Source organism: Girardinichthys multiradiatus, chromosome 8, assembly GCF_021462225.1.
Source record: "Girardinichthys multiradiatus isolate DD_20200921_A chromosome 8, DD_fGirMul_XY1, whole genome shotgun sequence".
Lineage (NCBI taxonomy): Eukaryota > Metazoa > Chordata > Actinopteri > Cyprinodontiformes > Goodeidae > Girardinichthys > Girardinichthys multiradiatus.
The window spans coordinates 9,746,976-9,768,113 of record NC_061801.1 but is presented as its reverse complement, the minus strand read 5'-3'; the positions used below and the strand labels follow the sequence as shown (position 1 = coordinate 9,768,113).

Here is a 21,138-nt window from a genome sequence, read left to right as displayed (position 1 = left end):
CCAAACCAGTCTGCTCATTCTTTCTTGACTTCTGACATCAACAAGGCATTTTCGTCCAAACAGCTGCCGCTGACTGGATCTTTTGTTTTTTTCGGACCATTCTCTGTAAACCTGGGGACGGTTCCCAGCAGATTAGCAGGTTCTGAAACACCCAGACCAGCCTGTCTGGCACTCAACTACCATGCTACACTCAAAGTTGTCTTCACTGTCTACATGCTTAAATTCACCATCTGATTGGCTCATATGTTACTTGTGTTGACAACTAATTAAACAGCTGTGGCCAGTGGGTGCATGAGAGACACCGATCCCAATAATCACTTCCATACCCAGCTTATGTGTTAGACACAACTTAGAGAACAAAACGAACTAAAAAAGGCATTTACTTTTACACTCCCTTTCCACACATGCTTCATGATGCGGTTAGAGTTTTATGAACACCAAAAAGGCTTGTTCCTATTACCACCCATGTACATGCTCTTTCTCCCTTCAGGGTAAGTGACGAGGCCAAAACAATCAAATACAGGTGGTTATTTTCAGAGCTCTTATTTTTGGTATGAACACTGAAAATGGAAGAAAGTGAAGCTACAACTCACTCCTGTTTTAGTTTTACATAGAAAGCTGAATTATATTCATGAGGTAGAAGTATTTCTGTATATATTTATCTATTAACTGTTGTACTCAATAGTTCTCAATAACCATTTGCTTGAAGCCTTTTTGCAATGGTTCATTCTAATTGCCATCAGTACATGATCAAACATACAAGAGAAATAACAAAGTCAAGCAAAAACAAAAAAGGTATAATAGAACAACTGTACTACAAAAACAGCACTTATATATTGCAAACAGCTAATTCTCCAAGGGAATTCCTTTACACTATCCTTGTTTGGTTTCTTCATACTTTGCGGTTTGACGTTACTAAAAGATTTTATACATCACCATTCACAACGTTTGGTAACTCTGCGAATATTATTGCAATATTGTCCTGTAGTCAACAGCAATATGGTGGTTGACTACAGGACTCTACAGGAGTCCTAAAATCATAAGTCATCATACGCCAGCACACACATAAAGATGAAATGTTACCAGAGAAACATACACACATAAAACCAAAAACTGTATGTTTAAGATTTATGGGCCAGAAGAAGCCATCCACCACTGCAGATGTTAACAAAATGGCTGCTGTTGTGGGGTCAAACACAGGGGGGTTTAATGAGTACTATGGAGAACTAAAGCAGAAGATTTCCATGTGTTATTTAACACAAATTAGACCAAAGATCTTAAGGGTAGTTTGGCATGACCTGCTAGCTACTTTACTGAGCTCCTCCGTTGTTCCTAGCACATAGACTTTGAGTGGCAGGGTTAGAACCCACCACCTGGACAGAATCTATACACACAAACCGCAACACATAACAGCAAAAAACCAAATGCTGGGTTTATGCTGTTGGGACAGCGTTGGGTGGCTTTAGACAAACATTGGGTCAAAGACCCAATTCTACATTAGAGAACAGAGATAAAGGATCCTCATCATTCTTTAGAGAATCCAGTTTATACTATATTACTGGCTAACTAGTTAGTGCAAGCACCTGCTAGCTAACATTCAGACTTTGATCAAAGAGTTGGTCATAAAGTCAATATAGACAAGTGATATCGTATACAGTGTCAATAAAAATATTCTAAGACATTATGAGATTGGTGTCTAATTATTCATTTTGATCTAAATGTTACGGTGGTTTTATTTGAACCCAGGTCCGAATTAGTCCATATCTGACCAATGACTGGGTGAGCAAAAAACTAAATTGGGCTGGTTTTAACCCAGCACGTTTTAGAGAGTAAGAGGGCTGTTAAAATATTTCTTTTATCAAAGCCAGAACTTTACATACACTATTATTACTATGCCTTTAAAGAATTTGTGAAAGCCCAGATGATGATGTCATGGCTTTGTAGGCTTCTGTGTCCCAGAGATGAATATGCTTAATGCTAAATATGTGTGGTGTTGGGCCCAGCCATGGAAGGAACAAGAAGAACTGAACTACACACAGAAGAAAAGAGACTGATCAAAACTCTGAATCCCAGAATGCAAATTCAAATGTGCAGCTTTCAGAAAGGAGGAGTTTCACAGCTGGAATACCCATGATGCCATAGAGGTTCTCTAAAAACATGAGTGAGGTATATCACTATAGGACGCCTCCTGCCCCCAGAAGCTCTATTATATTACGCCAGTCTTGACTGACAGACAGAAGTGACGTCTGCTCCCGGAGGAGGGACTTCCTCCTAGTATAAATGCCTGAAGTCACACATGATCTTCAGTCTTGCAAACACACCTCTTACTCGCTCACATGTAAATATTCAGTTTCAACTATACAGTATATAAGTAAATACGAAAGGTCACCTCTTTAACCAATGTTTGAATTGTCTGATCCGGGCTCTTAACATGAGGCTCATGGAAAGCAGAAAGGAAAGTCGAACATATTTGAAGATCAACTGCTCAGACTAAAAATAACATTGTAAACTATTTAAAAAACGAATGATCAAGGGTGGTACTGTGAGAAGAAGAAGAAACATAACTATAAACACTTTTAAAGTTAAAAACTTACATACAGACTATATGTAAGTTTGCCTATAAAATTGCAACTTGCATAATTTCCATTATTTTAGTGTGTTTCCAGCTCTTGGATGTTACAAACCTAACCAGCTGATATGACAAGCTCAAATGTTACGCACTCTGGAGGACACGGCTCAGTGTTGCAGTCTCTCAGGTTCTCTGATGGTTTGCTGTCTGGCTCACAGTAGCTGTTCTGCACCACCGAGTTGTCGTCGAGCCTCTTACACACCGCCTCCTGTTTGTGGGAGCCTGCATTTGGAAAAAAATGCAGATCAATTCGGCCAGAAGCTGCACAATTTAAAAGCCTCTCAGAAACATGGAGACCAGTTTTCTGTGCCAAGCGCCCTGTTTGGGTAGAGATGGTATTGGTTTCTTTCTGTAGTTGATCAAGACATGTAAATTTCTGATTCTATGCAGGATAAGTTGGGCAAATCGCTTTTACAGAGCAGGGAGCTCTTTATTTTGGCTTCTGCCAGACAAAGCGATGGCTACCATATCGGTGTCGCACCTTCCATGCTGAGTGAGTGCAAGCATGTGTGTGCGAATGCCACACTAACTTATACTGGGTCTGTCTGGACCCTCAAGGGACGTATCCAGCGGTAGACTTGTCTGGCAGATGTAATGGGATATGGATATGTGTGTGTGTGTCTACCCATCTGTGTTCTGAGTGAAACACAGTTAAGATGAATAGTCCAATTCTTGTGGTTAAACACATTTAGTTGTAAATGTGCCAGAAAGTGTTTGTTTTGCACATATTAGTTCAGTGATATACTAAATACCAATTACTTGAACTAGTCCTATCAAAAGGGAGAATTATTAAATCCCATTTTGCTGATTTATATCTACAGTACAGTTAGAGATGCATACCTGGTGATGCAGAACTGGTGAACCAAAAGCTATGCGGTCCAGCTCATTCACAGAATGCACACCATTTTCATCAGTTTGAATAATAAAATAATACAATAATATAATAAAACATGTAATGTCATTTGACTGTACATTTATACAGTATACAACAAAACAAGACATTATGTATATAATCTATAACAGATTAGTGTGTAAAATGATGAATGTTAAATAATGTTACATTTCCTTAGTGCATTTGTAAACTGTAATCAGGCTTTTTAGGTTGCTTTCCAAGTAATGGCTTTAACCTCTCTGAGTGGCCTTTCAGGCCATCCATTCAGAGGCTTCCTGAATGTCTCGGTGCTACCCATGGATGGATGGATGGATGGAAGGGTGGAAGGAACTAAAACTCAGGCATTTGGCCATAATAACCAGAGTTACATTTAGGGAGAAGGGGGAGAAGTTTGCAAGTCTGAGAACACCATCCCAACTGTAAAGTACAGGGGTGGCAGCGTCATGTTTTGCGTGTGTTTTGCTGAATGAGGGACTGGAGCACTTTACAAAATAGATGTGGTCATGAAGAAAGACCATTCTGTGAAAATATTAAAGCAACATCTCAAGACATCTGGCAGGAAGTTAAAGCTTGGGCACAAAAGGGTCTTTCAAACCCCTAATTTACACGGCGTCCACCTCCGCTCCACCACGTCATGGAAGGAACTCCACAGTAATTATATAGTCAATGAGAGATTTTACAGTGCCTCCGCAGGGCAGAACAGGCAGCGCAGGGCCCAGGTGCCCGCAGTGGAGTGCAAGCAGTGTGTCCAGGGTATAAGCATTCTCAACATTACAAAGGATCTTAATGACCATATTTTTTGGTGTGGTTATAACAATGCAGAGGTGAAAAGGTATGTGTGAGCCTACAAACCTAACTCAGCTGCAACCGTTCTGGTTATGTGTTTTTTTATACATAAAAATCACCTGAATAAAATTTGCATTTCTGAGAATAATAGCCTATGTAAACTATAATATATACAAGGGTTATCCAAAATTTGGAATTATATTCTTTTACCATCCAGGACTTCAACACTACAACTTGTTTAAACCGATACAGGCACAGATGGATTTGCTTGTTTCAGACTCAGATCTGAACTTATTCATCCTCCAGATGTACTTTCTTAATGTAAATTAAAAGGCCAATAAACAGACACAACATGTATGTAAATATAAAGATGCAGTTTTTTTTCCAGCAAAAGGTATCTGTGTAACAAGTTCCAGGTGTCCTGACACCAGAACTGATCGGTGTGTATAAACACACTGATAGAGCCTCATTAAACAAAAATGAATGTAAATAAATGTATAAAATCAATGGAGGAATTATTGTGGGAAGTTTTTAATATGCGTTTTTTTTCTGCTGTCCCAAGTTGTTTAAAGCTTAAATTGAAACATTAAAAAGTGCAAAAACTACAGGATCATACATTTATGAAGTTTAAATGACTATCTGACATTTGGCCACAACTGAAATGTATCTTCTGAAGGCATGAATAAAAACATGAAACCAAGGCTTACCACCAGCGCAGGTAGCCGAGCACTCAGACCAAGGCAGGTGGTGCCAGGAGAAGCCCACCTCGTTGTCACCGCTCCCCGTCCTCTGGATAGGCACGTTGAACCTGTAGCGTATTCCTAGGTTCTGTTCTTGAAGGAGAACCTGCAATAACAGCAAAAACAAAAGGTTCACTTGGCTTCTCAAGCTTGTAGTATTCATTTATCAGAAGTAGGAGAGTTTATGAGAAAATTAGGCGGCATGACGTAAGAGGTTTTTAAAAATTGTAAGGTCTTAGAAATGTAATTCAACCAGAAGACCAGTACCAGGTGATCATTTTAGCCGGTTCAGAATGATGTGTTCAGAGCAATATGCATTGTTAGTTTACCACCACACAGTGTGTCTCATCCGACCAGAACTCCGTATTTTGCACTCTTGCTGTGTCTCCTTCTTCTGGCTTTCTTATAACAGTGGCTTTCTTCTTACCACTGTACTATTAAGAGCAGAGCTGTGGAGCTGTGTTCCTTTCTTCTTTATTTACTAATTGGATGACTTTTAAAATTTTTTTTTTACTGTGTCCTCTCCTGCAGAGTAGCGCTCAGAATTGTTGTCTGAAGAATTGGGTCCCTTTTGAAATAACGATCACCACACTAGCATCATATTTAGGTTGTTAAAATGTGCACTACTTTGTGTTGGTCTATCACATAAAATACATTGGGGTATGTGGTAGTAGTTTGACAAATGTGGAAAAGTTCAAGGGGAGTGAATACTTTTGCAAAGCCCTGTACATGCCGCTCACAGTACAATAGATAAGTGAGCACTGCAGTCGTGTATGGTACAGGCTCCTTTAAATCACTGTTCTGTGATTTTCATGTTGTTGGTAAGAAAATACAGTAATTCACCAACAAAGGCAAAGAAAGGAAAGATGGAAGGCAAGTAAGTATAAACATTAACACCACTGAGTGAAAAATAGTGTTATGATCACATTTACTAGAGGTCATGTGTACTAAAGCAGTGATTTTACAGGATCTATCAAGATTTTATGAGGAAGAATATTGTGTCTTTTAAAGGGTATGAGCACAACTTTAAACAATAATTAGCCAAGTACACGTTCTCTGCACCATTGTGAAATAAATATTTGAATTTATCACTTTTTGAGTTTTTACAGCTCTGAGTTGACATCAAAATTCAGCTTTATTACCATAACAAAGAGGTTTTCAGTGGTAGGTCCCAGCGCCTCCAGAGACTCGGGTTCATCAGAAGGTCTCCGGTAGTGGAAGGCCGTCCTTCCAATGTCAAACTTCCTGGGCCAGTCAATGGTCCAAGCTCCATTGAGGTAGTAATCATCCTCTTCAGACTTTAGAGCTAAGAGATCACAAAATAAATATTTAATTTATTTGTCAGAATGCTAAAATCCAAAAATGTAGCTACAGTTCTGGTCAGAGGTTTGAATACATGCATTATGAGCAGGAATCTTATGTTCTTCAGGGCCTTTGATTATGTTCTGTTTTTGTAGTGGCCTGATAATGAACAAGGTGTGTGTGGCTCCTTGGGAAGAGTAGTAATCATACAAACGGAAAGTTGTAGGTTCGATTCCAGCTTTCTCCTCTGCTACGTGTCAATTCAGACTTCACCCCAGCACCAATTTATGTGTCACTGTATGAAGCTTGTTAGTAAAGCAGAGTGAATGAGGCTCTACTGTAAAATGGCTTTGAGTGTTCAGTACGACTAGAAAAGCACCATATATCTATACAATTAAGACCAAAATTATTCATAGCCCTGGCATATTTAAGCTGAAAATAATCTTTTAATTTTACTGACATGTTTCTCCTGATTTGAACAATGACGTTTTGGAGTTGTCCGGCCAAATCAGAGTAAAACTTATTAAAAATGGTGTCTCAGCAGAGACGCCCAGACGTCCCTCTCCCCAGACACCTCCTCCAGCTCCTCCGAGGGGAGCCCAAGGCGTTCCCAGGCCAGCCGAGAGACATAGTCCCTCCAGCGTGTACTGGGCCGTCCCCGGGGCCTCCTCCCGGTGGGACGTGCCTGGAACACCTCCCGAGGAAGGCGTCCAGGAGGCATCCGGTATAGATGCCCGAGCCACCTCAACTGGCTCCTCTCGATGTGGAGGAGCAGCGGCTCTACTCCGAGCCCCTACCCCGATGGCCGAGCTCCTCAACCTATCTCTGAGGGAGGAATGTAGACCGACCGGTAAATTGAGAGCTTCACTTTTCGACTCAGCTCTCTCTTCACCACAACGGACCGGCACAGCGCCCCCATTACTGCAGCAGCCGCACCGATCTGTCTGTCGATCTCCCGCTCCATTCTCCCCTCACTTGTGAACAAGACCCCAAGACACTTGAACTCCTCCACTTGAGGCAGGAACTCCCCTCCAACCTGAAGAGGACAAGCCATCCTTTTCCGGTCGAGAACTATGGCCTCGGACTTGGAGGAGCTGATCTTCCTCCCAGCCGCTTCACACTCGACTGCGAACCGCCCCAGCGCATGCTGTAGGTCTTGGCTAGAGGGGGCCAGCAGGACCACGTCATCTGCAAAAAGAAGAGACGAAATCCACTGGTCCCCAAACCAGACCCCCTCCGGCCCTTGGCTGCACCTAGAAATCCTGTCCATAAAAGTTATGAACATGACCGGTGACAAAGGGCAGCCCTGCCGGAGTCCAACATGCACCGGGAACAGGTCCGACTTAGTGCCGGCAATGCGAACCAAACTCCTGCTCCGCTCGTACAGAGACCAGATGGCCCCTAATAAAGGGCCCCCGATTCCATACTCCAGGAGCACCCCCCACAGGGCCACATTGGAAACAAAGCAATCCAGTCACTTAATATTCTGGCAGTCAGGCTCATGTTCTGCAGATTTTCCTATGCAGCATTTACTTGATGAACAATGCTTCACTGCTCCTTAACATACCACAGCCTCCTCCTTTACCTATAAATCCGTTTTCAGCACATCTGGCACCGATTGCGAGCATTGTGATTTTTGACAAGCACAAATATTCCCGTCTCTGTATTTATGCTTCCTCATGCAGGCCTAATACAAAAACGGAAAAATGCTAACTTCTCCTACCAGCGGAGCAAAGAGTCAGGCAATGCTACAAAAGAAAAATATTATCATTATAACTGAGGTCACAGATGAAATTCAGAACAAAGTTACAAACTGCTTGGATGAGAAAATAATAGCCAAAAAAATGTGAGTCTTTAAACTGTGATATATGAACATCATATTCTCCACGTTCCTGATGGAGCAGGCAGCTGTCACCACGGCCCTATAAATCCGACACAGCTCTCCACTTCAGAGTGTGACTTAAGTCCTCCATCAACACCATCCGCTATAAATTCAACATGCTGTCACACGTCTTTCTCTGCTTAATGATAAGACGCAGGGCTGGCTTAATTGAATCCGGTTGTCTGATTGTTTTGCTTCTGACACTGCCAGCATTGCAAATACTTTTTTGTTTAGTCTGGAACAAAGTGGATGAGTCTAGTGCCAAGGCAGTTATTAATAGGATTCAGGGAGGTTTTTTTTTCACTTAGAGACTCTGTTTTACAGCTTCGTATTAAGCAAGAAGAGATTGCATGATGGCATTCTCCAAATTGCTTTTTACAAAGATGTAAAGAAATGTGAATGACAGATCCAAATATGAAACAGCTTGGTGTTGCAAATTGCCAAATCATTACACTGCAGTAAATTCAATCCTCTACACATCAGCATATTTTCAGTTGAACATGACTAATAGTGTCAAGCCAGGATAGTTGGCCTGTAAAGATAAGAAGAGATTAAAATTAATTTGTTTCAGCATACGCTTAAACTGGAACCACATTAATATGGTTAATTGCTGTTTCTGGAGTTGAAATATAGCTTTTGAGCAGTTCCGTGTGTTGATATTTTTTCTTTATATTTGGAAGAGGTGAAATTTTGAAACAAAAGAAAAAAATCAGTGCTTAGAATATTAAATCTCTGCAGTGGCCCAGACCTTGACAGCACAACTGCAACATATTGATTCTCCTATTTTCTAGTCACTCTGTTATAAATTTGCTGCTGTGTTTGGAACCATGGCTCTGTTGCATGACCTATTTTTAGGAATGGTTCAGAAAAATTTAAATGTTTATTTTAATTGTTTTGCACAAAATATTTGTTTTGGGACAAAGACTGCACTACAACAATAGAAATCAGCCAAAACCTAAGACATTCTCTGCATTATTTTAGAGTACATCAAGAACACAATATGTTCCCCATTAGAAGCAGGCACAAAACTGTGGCTATAAAACTGAAATGAACAATCCACCCCTTCCAGGCCCCAAAACAATGTTCCTCTCAGGCCAGTTGACATGTGCTGGTCTCAGTGTACACAGGGCTCCCAGCTGGGCAAAGGCACATCCATCTCCAAATTGCCCATATTATTTATTGGAGACTCAGGGACGTTCTTCAGGCTATAGTACAAAGGCAAACACATTTTTCACACGGTCAAATACAAGTCCTGGCATCGTATTTAGCGATGAGGATGAGGAGGAAGAACAGTATGAGCAGCAGTTTAAAGAGTTTTTCAATTTTACAAAGATTCACAAAAAAATCAACTTTCAGGTTGTGTAATCAGGTTCAGAATTGCTCAGGGAAAAACACAGAGCTGCAGAGATACACAGCTCCTCCAAAGTTACACCGAGCCTTTTGGCTGCTTCTTAGGTAAATGCTCACCTTGACCTGCCTGTAAATTTACGTGGATGCCCACGTTTTGGTAGTTTTGCAGTCGTACTATACTGTCAGTGTTTCTGCTTGATGGACTGACCAGGGCATTGTGTGACGATTAAAGCTTAGGATGTGGTTGTACAGTACAATGTAACCCAGCTTTAACCTATATAGCCATAACCTACATATGGATTGAAAAAATTTAAATCACTTCTGAAGGCAGTTAGTTGGACTAGATTGTATTGATGGGTGTCTAAGTAGGGAGGCTAAATATATTTGCACGGCACACAAATACAGATTTTTATTTGGAAAAAGTTTGAAAACTAATTTTCCTTCCACAAATAAACATGAATATCTGTTAGTCTTTTACACAAAATTCCTACAAAAGACATTGAAGGTTAAAGTTTTACTGGGACAAATGCACAGAAGTTGAACACTTCATGTGTTCTTTTCAAGAATGATGACAGTCCCTGCTAATTTTGTGAGTAAAAAAAAAAAACATATTTTGAAATTTCTACTGCTAACTTGGTTCTCAAGTTTTCATTAAGTTTGCAAAGAGCAGCCTAATTCAGTCTAATACTCACCTATGTAATTCTTTGACATGACGACTTCTCTGATCTCAATGTGAACGGATCCTTTAGGGATCTGAACCACCTCCATGTAGCCTGGGAAACAAAAAGGGAGATATTTTGAAGGTACTGTAACTTCCCACCCCAATCAGTCGTCATTTCTGTGGGACATATTACTTTAGCACAGATGAAACATAAGGTTACGTATGAAGCTGAGTAGAACTATATAGATTAAATTCCAAATCACCCAAAAAGGACAAAGCAATCATGCAGGAGGACAAAAGTGCCTTGGTTGTTTTTTTTACAGTCCACACATCGTATTTTTAGGTGGTTTACAAGCCATACCATAGAAGGAGAAATATGTTTTCTCCCAGTCCTGCTCTCTATAGACAAACTCAGACTACACTTAACACCAAGTGCTTGTCTACCGATTTCTGGCTCCTTGATCTAATTAACAGAAAAAATACGTTTTGATCCATATCTTGACAGAGCTGAAAACATATGCTGTGTAGCCAGATGACAAAGGAAAATTTCCACAAAAGATTATCTTCCTGGTTTTTAATGAAGTGCAGGCTGTTGAACATGACCTCTTTACCAAAAGAGGGCTGAGTCACTGTGTTGTTATTACTGTCATCCGTGGGATCACATATGGTCATGCAAGCAAAGCATAAAGTACTATCTCTCTACCACAGTACATCAGTGGAGCTCTGACCAAACTCTGACGCAACAGAACATCTTATCCTAAAACCCAGGGAATGTGTCAGACTTGTTTTACCTCCTCTGGGCAGAGACTTGTTGAACAGCCCCTCTGTGGCCTCACAGGTGCTGCCGTCCCCTCCGCACATACGGCATCGATCTTCTTTTGCATCAGAGCCCAGAATGTTATCGCAGCCCACATGCTTTGGAGTCAACAGAGAAAGAGAGGCAAAGTCAGCGTTGTTTTAACCGATTAAAGACAGGGATTGCTTAATCACGTTTCACATTATGACCTGTGAATGTATTCATACCCCTTTAGCTTCTCCTTACATTTGTTTAGATGTTCTAATTGGCAGACTTGATGAGAACAAGCAAGGCTGTCCAAAATTCATGCTGGGACCATGTTAAAACAAAACAACCAGTTTTCCAAATAGAAGGTTTACAAACACAAAGTCAGTGTATTTTATGTAATAGACTAACACAAAGTAGCAAATAACTGTGGAACGGAGGGAAAATAATACACGTCATTTCCCATTTCAAATTTCTTCCCAAATAAAAATCTGAAAAGTGTGGCATACATGTGTTTTAAGCTCGTTAGCTCTGACCAGCTTTGCTCTCCCTGCTAAAGAAAGGCACCACCACCATGTTTTCACGATGGGTGGACATGGTGGGGTTCACCCATGGTGCTTTTAGGGTTCAGGGTTATGTGCAGTGTTAGGTTACCACCCCACATAGTTTTTGTTTGTAGACCTAAAAGTTTCACTTTTTGACTCGTCTCACAACAACACCTTCATCCACATATTTGCTGTGTCTGCGACGTTTCTTAAGGCACTTTGTATGGCTTTCTTCAACAATCTCTTTTTCCTACCACTCTTCCATGAATACCAGTGCAACAGTCGATGTTCTATCCACAGATTCTCCAACCTGATCTGCGAATCTCTGAAACTCCTCCAGAGTTACCTTGGCCTCCTAGCTCCTTCTCTGTTTAATGACCTCCTTGCCTGGTTTCCCAGATAGTCAGTCATGCCTTGGTAGTTTTGCAGCTCCATACAGTTTTCATACTCTATTTTTTGCTGATTGTACTGTTTACTACTTAATTGACTTCTGAAGGTAATGTTTGCACTGGATTTATATAGCAGTATCAGAGTAAGAGGGCTGAATGCAAATAATGCTATATTCTACTTTATGTTGTGAAAACATTTAAAAACCATGAATCCTTTTCCTTCCAGTTCAGAATTATCCCATGCTTTGTGTTGGTCTATCACAAAACATCTCAACAAAATACATTGCAATTAGTGGTTGTAATGAGACAAAAAATGAAAAGGTTGTTGCTCTCTACTGCCAGTCAGCTGACTGAGGTAAGGCTACTACTACTACTTTTTCTTTGCTTACAAGAAAGACATGTTTGGTTGTTTGGAAATATTTTGCAAAAAACTAGTCATGGTGTAGAAACTGAAGTATGACCCCCCCATGGGTCTTATTACGGTAGCACTGACTGCAGGCTCAGTACAAATGCAGACAACCTTACTCATTTACCAGCTGGTATACTACAAGTGTTACTCTATAAAGAGAACGAAAAAATCTTATATATTATATTACATATAATCTTAGAAGGAGATGGAATTAATATCGCTCTTGTTAAAGATAAGTCATTTGATTATGTAACAAATTTTATTTTTTCAATTGCATAAACATAGTAATACCAGCCTTTCACATCTCACACTCACACAAAGGGTCGACCTGCATCTCCCACCAATAGCTCTACAACTACCTTCTCTCTCCCCCTGCCTGCACTAATGATCAGAGAAGAAGATGTTTTCAGGGTCTTCCTGCATCTTAATGGGAAGAAAGCCCTAGGTCCTGATGGTGTCGCCCCTCTATGCCTAAAAGCCTGCACTGGCCAACTAACCCCCATCTTCACTCATATCTTTAGCAAGTCTCAGGAGCTGTATGAGGTTCCCTTATGCTTTAAACGCTCCACCATCGTCCCAATCCCCAAGAAAAGCTCATCACATGATTAAATGACCACAGACCTATTGCTCTGACGTCTGTGGTCAAGAAATCATTTGAGCAACTGGTGTTGAAGCATCTGAAGGACATCACAGGCCTCCTGCTGTTTGTTTACCAGGCAAACAGGTTGGCAGACGATGCAGTCAACTTGGGTCTACACTGGATCCAGCACCACCTATATCACCAAGAGACATATGCCAGGATCATGTTTGTGGATCTAAGCTCAGCCTTCAACACCATCAACCCAGATATCCTCCACCAAAAGCTCACCCAGCATGCAGTGCCAGTGTTCTGTCAGTTCAGCATACATGTCAAAGTAGCATACATATAGTTGTTCGCGCGTATGTGTATTCTGCAGGAGGTCCGTGACATTTAGAGGAGCTGTCAGTTTATCAGACATTACATGATACTACAAAAAGTAAGTCAGTTAAATAAAATTAAGTAAATTAAATTAACAAACTATAATGTGTCTGCTGCTCATTGTGAGCCTGCACGTGGGCCAGATTTCTCTTAAACATTTTTAAAGGGGCCGTTGCGTGCTGCAGTGGTTAGAGCTGGCACCCCGTATACAGAGGCTACAGGCCTCAACGCGGCTGTCCCGAGCTCAGTTCCCATCCTCGGTACCTCTGCCGCACGTCTTTTCCCCTTCTCTCTGTCTGTGATACTTCTAAAGTTTGCAGATAACACCACTTATTAGTCTGGTCTGGGGCAATGAGGAGTCTGCATACAGACAGGAGGTGGATCAGCTGCTCCACTGGTGCGCTCAGAACCACCTGCAGCTAAATCCGCTAAAGACAGTGGACTTCCAGAGAACTCCCCCCACACTCCCTCCTTCACCATCGTCAACAACACTGTATCACTGGATCACTTCCAGTTCCTAAGAACCACCCTTTCTCAAGACCTGAGGTGGTCTTCACACATAGACACTGTTTGGATAAAGACCCAGCAGAGACTGGACTTCCTATGGCAACTCAAGAAGTACAACCTTCCTCAGGAGCTACTGGTCATCTTCTGCGCTGCCATCATTCAGTCTGTTTTGTGCTCACTCATCACTGTGTGGTTTGGTTGATCCACACAACAGGACAGGTCCAGGTCCGTCAACATATTAGGTCTGCAGAGAGGAACATCAGGGCTGACTTTCTTTCCATCCAAGACTTGTAAGAAAAGGGCAGGTAACATCTCTGTAGACCCCACACATCCTGGATACAAACTGTTAAGACTTTTACCTTTGGGTCGGCGCTACAGAACCAGAACCAGGCTAGTTATGTCCATCTGTTTCCACTGTTTGTGCTGTGCTAAGCTAACAGCTGCTGCATATAAAGGAAAACTAAGCAGGGTTATTAGGAACTGGCATCAGTCTTCTCATCATATTATTAACAGGAACAAATAAACAGAGTTCTCTTCAACAGCAAGCCCTGCTTCTAAAGCCGAGACAGGACTGGCTGGTCCAGTGTGGGAGGATTTGTCTTTATTTATGAAGGAAGTCACTATAATACAATGCCTTCCACCTTTGGTTTAGTCAGTATTCCCACAGCCCCATGGACATGCAGACCTCTACTGTTCAACCTCCAGATTCAGGCACACCATGTGGAAAACCTTCTGTGAGCCTTCTTCTGTAAAATAATAAAATATAGCAAACGTGTGTTGATGCTAGGAAATTTAAGATTTGGTTTGCCTGTTTAAGCAGCATTTTTCAGTTTAATTTTCATTGTGGAATGAAACGTTTTGAGCTCATCTAATTCTGCTGCCATTCTGCCAATAACTATGCATTTGTTTCATACAGGACCATAGCCTTCATATGGGTTACGTAAGTGCACAATGCTAGGTTAGTGCTGCAAAAATCTTCATTTGTGCCACGTTCACTTTAAAGACAGTAAGAATAAAAAATAAAATGTGTCTGTGGTTTTGCTGAAATTCTTTTGTTTGTAAAGACATGCAAGTATTTTATTATTGAGAAATGAAAGTATATTAGTCATGTTTAACTGCAGCTGCGGAGGGGATGGCTACCACATGGTAGTCACAAACAAAAGGCACATTACAATTTTTCTTTTATACTTAAATATCTTGAAATGCAGCATTAACGTAGCGCCATTTTTGTTACATTTGATGAATTAGATTCCAATTACAGCTGCAAGTCTTCTGGGGTAAGCCTATATCAGCTTTGCACATGTAGAGTTTGAAATATTTAGCCATTCCTGAGGGAAAAATTGGTGAAAACCAGTCCAATTTGGGGGAATACATTAATAGTTAAGCCTTGCCACAGATTCTAAATTAAATTTAGGTCAGGAGTTTGACTGGGCAGATCTTACAAATCAGTATGCTTCGATCTAAACCACTGCATTTTATACATCCGGCGGTATGTTTTGGATCGTTGTCCTGGTGGAAGATGAACCTCTGCCACAGCCTCGAGGCTGATGCCGTCTCTAACAGGTTTCCATCAACTCTGACCACTTCCCTGTCCCTGCTGAAAGCAATCCCACTGCATGATGCTGTCACCACCATGTTACACAGTGAGGATGTTGTGTTCAAGGATGCAAGCTTAAGATACAAAAAGATGGACTCTGTTTACCAGTTAGGCTTAAGGGAATTGGCTGCACTGGACTTAATTCAGGAGTATCACAGTAAAGGAAACTGAATACAAATGTGTGCCACAACCTTTCAAATTTTAAGAAAGTAAAACCATGATATGCTTCTTCCTGTTTGTCTATCACATAAAATACAAATGACAAACATTGAAGGTTGTTGTTGTGTTCCTTTTTAATGTCAACCTAAAAAAGAAAGCTCATGGATCAGAGCCTCTGAAACAAAGCGCCATGCAGGATTCAAGCTGGAAACAAACGTGTGCTGGAGAGCTTCTGGCCATTAAACAACACACCATGTTGTGTGTGTGTGTGTGTGTGTGTGTGTGTGTGTGTGTGTGTGTATTGGTTCCCCTCTTTTATTTATGATAGGCAGAGCTGCTGCGTCTTTGTGCCAAGGTGGAATCAAATTGTACGGTCAAGTGGAAGTCAAAGCAAATACTTTAAGTAAGGAACCAAAAAGTTATTTCAGCTGCATCTGCAAGATTACACAGAAAAACCTTCTCCTCTACACACACACACACACACAAGCCCCACAACATGATTTATGCTCATGAAAACAAAGCGAGCACCAACTGCCAACTTCTTTCAATAAAACTGTATTTTGCCTTCTTATTAAATCGGCCTTTTCAGATATAAAGAAAATCGTTATTCAATAAAAACTGGAATTTTTGTGTTTTATTTACCATGAAACAAACCAGATTGAGGCTGCAGAGCCCTGATAAGAGCTATTCCAGCGTCATTCGACCACAATCAGCAGCTCAAAGATCTGATTGTTCCTAACTGGAGAATAGGGTTTGTTTTTGTTTTTTTGCTTCGGGAGTTGTGTTTATACAATCAGCATCCAGCATGAGGAGCTGTCAAAGAAAACCCAGCAGTGAGGCAGAGGAAAGCTGAGTGAACAGGGAGATAAAATGTCAGTGGAGCATTTATTTGACAAAATTAAACAGCTAACGTTCACAATCAGAAAAGCGCACTTAAGATAATGCACTATCACAACACGCTCATGTTGCGGTTGTGTGATGAATGTGGGCATTAGGTGCAGGCTCTCAGCTTTCATTTGAGCTTACTCATACAAACTGAAAAGAGTCTCTCCTTTTTCTACTTACTCCTCTTTTCCAGGGAATTGGGCATAATCGGGCAAATGACCATGACTGTAAATGTTGGCTTTTTCCAGAATTATTTAAAGGCTGTTAGTGCATAAAGTCTGGGGCCCATGAATATACCTAAATAATAGGCTTCCTTCCTTGTGTTGCTTTACCAGGCCATTGATGCAGCTGTTTTCAGTCATTGTTTGTGACACTCTCCGCCTTTAGTTTTGTCTAAACTGAGTGAAAAGCAACTCAGCGAAGCTCAGATCAGGCAGCCATTGCAAATATGTTCCAACTCTTCACCTACAAAGATTTCTAGGCTGTTTCTGCTGCGTGTTTCAGGCCGGTGTCCATCTGCAATCAGCTTTGTTGGATTTCAGTGAATCTGATTTTCTCTGTTCATTTACCTGCCCTTCTGAATTCATCCTGTTGCTTCTGTCTTCCATCACTCTAAACTTTAAACTCTGGCGACACTAGAAGTGCCCACATGGCCACACCATCCCATTAGGCTCCCTTTGTTTAACTGGTGATGTTCCAGTTCATATCTCACATTTTTTATTCACATCATTCTGCTTTAGGATGATCTTATCTTTTATCTCTCCAAGCTATCTCCCAGACTTATTTGGCCTTTCGGTTCTGGAGATAATCTGGAGGGACTTTTATATTTTATATAAAAAGTTCTTAGTAAAAGCTTTATTGATAGAATTTCTTATGTTAATACCTAAATATGTCTGTTTTGTCTTAGTGTTTTATTCATACAGCAAAAACTTCTGATGCAAATACTGCATTTTGGCCAACAAGCAAAATGCTATGTGTGGTGGAAAACTAAAGGGCAAAACATAGTTGAACGTACTTCACTCCGTGGACGTACGCGTGGACTATAAGCGGATGTCCACCAAACTTGTCTGCGCAAAGCTCAATTTTTATGACCGCGTTCGCGGTGTCGGACAGTAACCTGCTCGGCGGGAAAAAGTCTCCGCATCAAACTGTTTCATACGTGACCTACTGCTCCGAAAGCCGGTTACCAGTATGCGCAGCATCACGGCCACTCTCTGCCTCACACTGACAGGTATATCCCTCTTCTTCGTCCCTATTGTGGTTTAATAGCCTTTAAAACCATCTTCTATTCTTTTTGTTTTTCCAAAGCTACACGGCAAATTAGTTCTGCCTCCTTGTCCAATGACGCCATGCCAGAAAGTATGGGAAATGTAGGAATTTGTCACCATCAGTGCACTCAACCCCACGTGAGTCCGTGCTGCTCACAGTATGCCCGACTTTTCTGCGTCCTTTACACACCATCCCTACTAATCAAACATGGTGGTGGCAGCATAATGCTGTGGGTTTGTTTTTCTTCTGCAGGGACAGGGAAGCTGGTCAGAGCTGATGGCAAGACAAATGGATCTAAATACAGGACGATTCAGGAAGAAATCAAGATGCTACAGAAAACCTGATACTAGGGTGGAGGTTCACCTTCCAGCAAGGACATCATCACTGAACATACAGCCAGGGCTACAATGATCAAAGCATAGTTATGTGTTAAAATGGCCCAACCAAAGTCCAGGCCTAAATCAAATCTGTCGCAAGAATTCAAAATAGCTGTTTACAGATACTCTCCATCCAATCTGACTGAGCTTAAGCTATTTTGCAAAGAAGAGTGAGAAATAACTAAAATCTCTGGATGTGCGAAGCTTGTAGAGAAATAGCACATGAGATCTGAAAGACTGAGAAGAGCGAAAGACAGAAACGTGCCACACTTTTTGAAATTCCAAAACCTTTTTCCTTTCATTTCTCAACTATGCACTATTTTGTGTCGGCTGTCACATTAATCCAGATAAAATGTGCAGAATTTTGTGACGGTGACAAAGTTCAAAGGGTGTGAATGCTTTTGCAAATCACTACTTAATGAACAAATAACCTCAAGTGTTTCATCAGAGCTGTTTGGATTATTACCTAATTATTACCTAATTTACTCAAAACCTTTTAAGCTAAATTCCATAAAATATTTTATCCCAAGATAAAATTTTTTGAGCTACTTAAAAAAATAAAGATAAAATGCAAGTAAATATGTGTAAACCATTAAAAAAGTTATGTTTAATGAGTTTTATATTAAATGGGTTTTCCTTCAAATGTTAAGGTAAATTACACTGGGTTTTTTTCTGAGCATTCCTGGTGTCTGAAGTGTGCTGCCTTACCTTACACTCCCCATTGATGCAAATGTCCAGAGAGTCAGCCTGACATTGGGTGCCATCAACGACAGCCGGGGAGCGCTCGGTGTAGAAGTTATAACCCTCAGCCAAGCAGTTCAACGCGCAGGGCTTCACACCACCTGGAGCACACAGCAGACACACAGAGAACACATCATTACATTCAGCTGAGCCTGCACACAGAGGTCTGAACCCTCACAGAACCCAATAGCAGGTGGAGCCCAGCAAATGTGCTAGACCAGGAATTACAGCCAGCTCTGGGACGTCTATATCCACTTGTTGACAAAACTAATCATGCAGAAGAAAATCAGCGGTGCTCAGATCCAAAATCCCCCAAACATGACGTCACCATAACACTGACATCCACGGAGACGGTGCGACCTGCCAACAATAATTACCACAAAACCCAGGTTATCTAGTGTTTTCACAACGGCTCCCAGAACATGCAACAATGTAGGTCAGGAGGTGGGACAAAACAGCTCTTTTGACAAATGAGATCCCACCTAAATTGTTTAATCTCTGAAAGGATATGAAAGTTTTACATCCATTAAACTTTTTTGCCTCTGTTTGACTGTTTTCAGTGGGTTTCCCATGATCAGCAGAAATAAAATGGACAAGACTGATACTATTTAGACTCCGACAGATATACCTCATCCTGAGAAAATCAGGAAAAAAAATATACAAGCACTGGTTGACTTCTGGTTGACTCCTGACCTGAGATCTATCAAGTCTGTGTCCTGCACTGTCAGCTCTCCAAGTTTGGTCCAGTCGTAGCAGCTGCGAAGATTTTGAGGAATCTTAAGAATTCTCCAGCCATCAAACAGAACTTTCTCTCTGTTGGTGTTAACAGGGAACACAGGCCAGACATGCCTGCAGGCTGTCATTGGTGACACGGAGAGGACGAGAGATTTTACAGCTCAACACTTCAAGTAAACAGGGTTCCTATGCAGTCTGGAAAATTCTGGAAATGTCTCTAATCTGACTGAAGTATTTTCCTTCTTCCAGTGAGTTTTTGAAAAGAACAGTTTATTTCTTTCCCACTTTCTCCATCCATCCATCCATCCATCCATCCATCCATCCATCCATCCATCCACCATGCATATGGTTTTCTTTAGGTTCCATATATAAACCCTGACCACTGTAGAAATAGCTGCCTCAAATTCCTAGAAAATGTATTGTTAAAAAAGGACAGAGTGCAGAAAAGTCTGGCATTCTGAAGAACCATGTGTCAGAACCATGAACAAAATGGTTTGCACATTTGGACTAGTTCCAGTCACTATACAAAATTAGTATTTCATAAGTGGGGATTTATTATTAGCAAGTCCAAACCCTGCACACAGAGTCTTCATAACACTGAAATGGTCCATATTTTTTTATCTAAGGGTTAGTTTTACATTGTGAATGCTTCTTTCATAATGATCATATGGAGAAATGTACTGCAGTCCTGGACTCACCACCAGTGTAAGGCTTCCAGTTGTAATACTTCCCACGGAAAGGCATGTTATCAAAATCAGCACACTGCTTCTCTCTGAAATCTTGAGATCCAGCTGGGCATACCTGAAAAAACAAAGCAAAAAATAAAATTGTTATTGTTTATCTTTAATAACAGATGCTTAGACATTATACACCTTTTTATTAAATCCCCAAAACATATTAAGTTAGAGTTGTTTAAGCCATTTTATGAACATGTTTCCCTGTACCTATCAAAAGCCTTGTCAGATTTCCCTACACAGGAAACAAAAATATTAAGATCCCATGTGTGTGAATGATATTTATCATATTTAGGAATATTTAGAAGTATTTTTAGTCTCTGCAGAACCACTATAACGAGCAATGTCCCATTTCAATCCAGGTAGCAGATTGGGGTCCAGATCAAGGCTTTTTTAAATGACTGTAATGAAGAGTCCTTGTTGATATGTAACTCTCCATACCTGTTGTTGGTCTACTGTCTATGATTTTATTGGCTACAGCCCCCCTGAGCTATCCGGCTGCATATAGCAGCCTGTTTTCAGCCAAGTACCTTATTTTATTAATCTAAAACAGCTTCCCCTTTTTAGGTGGTGTTTTCCACCATTCAGTACAATGTTGAGTAGTAAGACTGTATTAGCTGCTGCTAATACTGGCCTTTCTAAAATGACAGCAAGATTGTTTTATGTAGACTAAATTAAACTAAATATATCATCATTGTCAAAGCATGGGCTTTCTTCATGATGCCATCCAATTTGTGAAGTTAACCAGTCTCTGGGTAAAACACCCCCACAACATGATGCAGCCAACCCCTTACTTGACATCTGGGATGG

At 40.9% G+C, this 21,138-nt stretch overlaps 1 protein-coding gene across 1 annotated transcript in view; it reads right to left on the bottom strand.

Annotated features, from left to right (window-relative positions):
• Window positions 1–21,138, bottom strand: part of adamts6 (ADAM metallopeptidase with thrombospondin type 1 motif, 6) — a 91,756-nt gene that overhangs the window by 16,274 nt on the left and 54,344 nt on the right. Inside the window, exons 15-21 of the mRNA XM_047373208.1 lie at window positions 20,293–20,395; window positions 18,827–18,960; window positions 11,034–11,157; window positions 10,274–10,354; window positions 6,190–6,353; window positions 5,015–5,153; window positions 2,722–2,851 (exon numbers count right to left, since the gene is read on the bottom strand). Of these exons, the coding sequence (XP_047229164.1) occupies window positions 2,722–2,851; window positions 5,015–5,153; window positions 6,190–6,353; window positions 10,274–10,354; window positions 11,034–11,157; window positions 18,827–18,960; window positions 20,293–20,395 (875 nt within the window). The remainder of the gene's footprint in view (window positions 1–2,721; window positions 2,852–5,014; window positions 5,154–6,189; window positions 6,354–10,273; window positions 10,355–11,033; window positions 11,158–18,826; window positions 18,961–20,292; window positions 20,396–21,138) is intronic.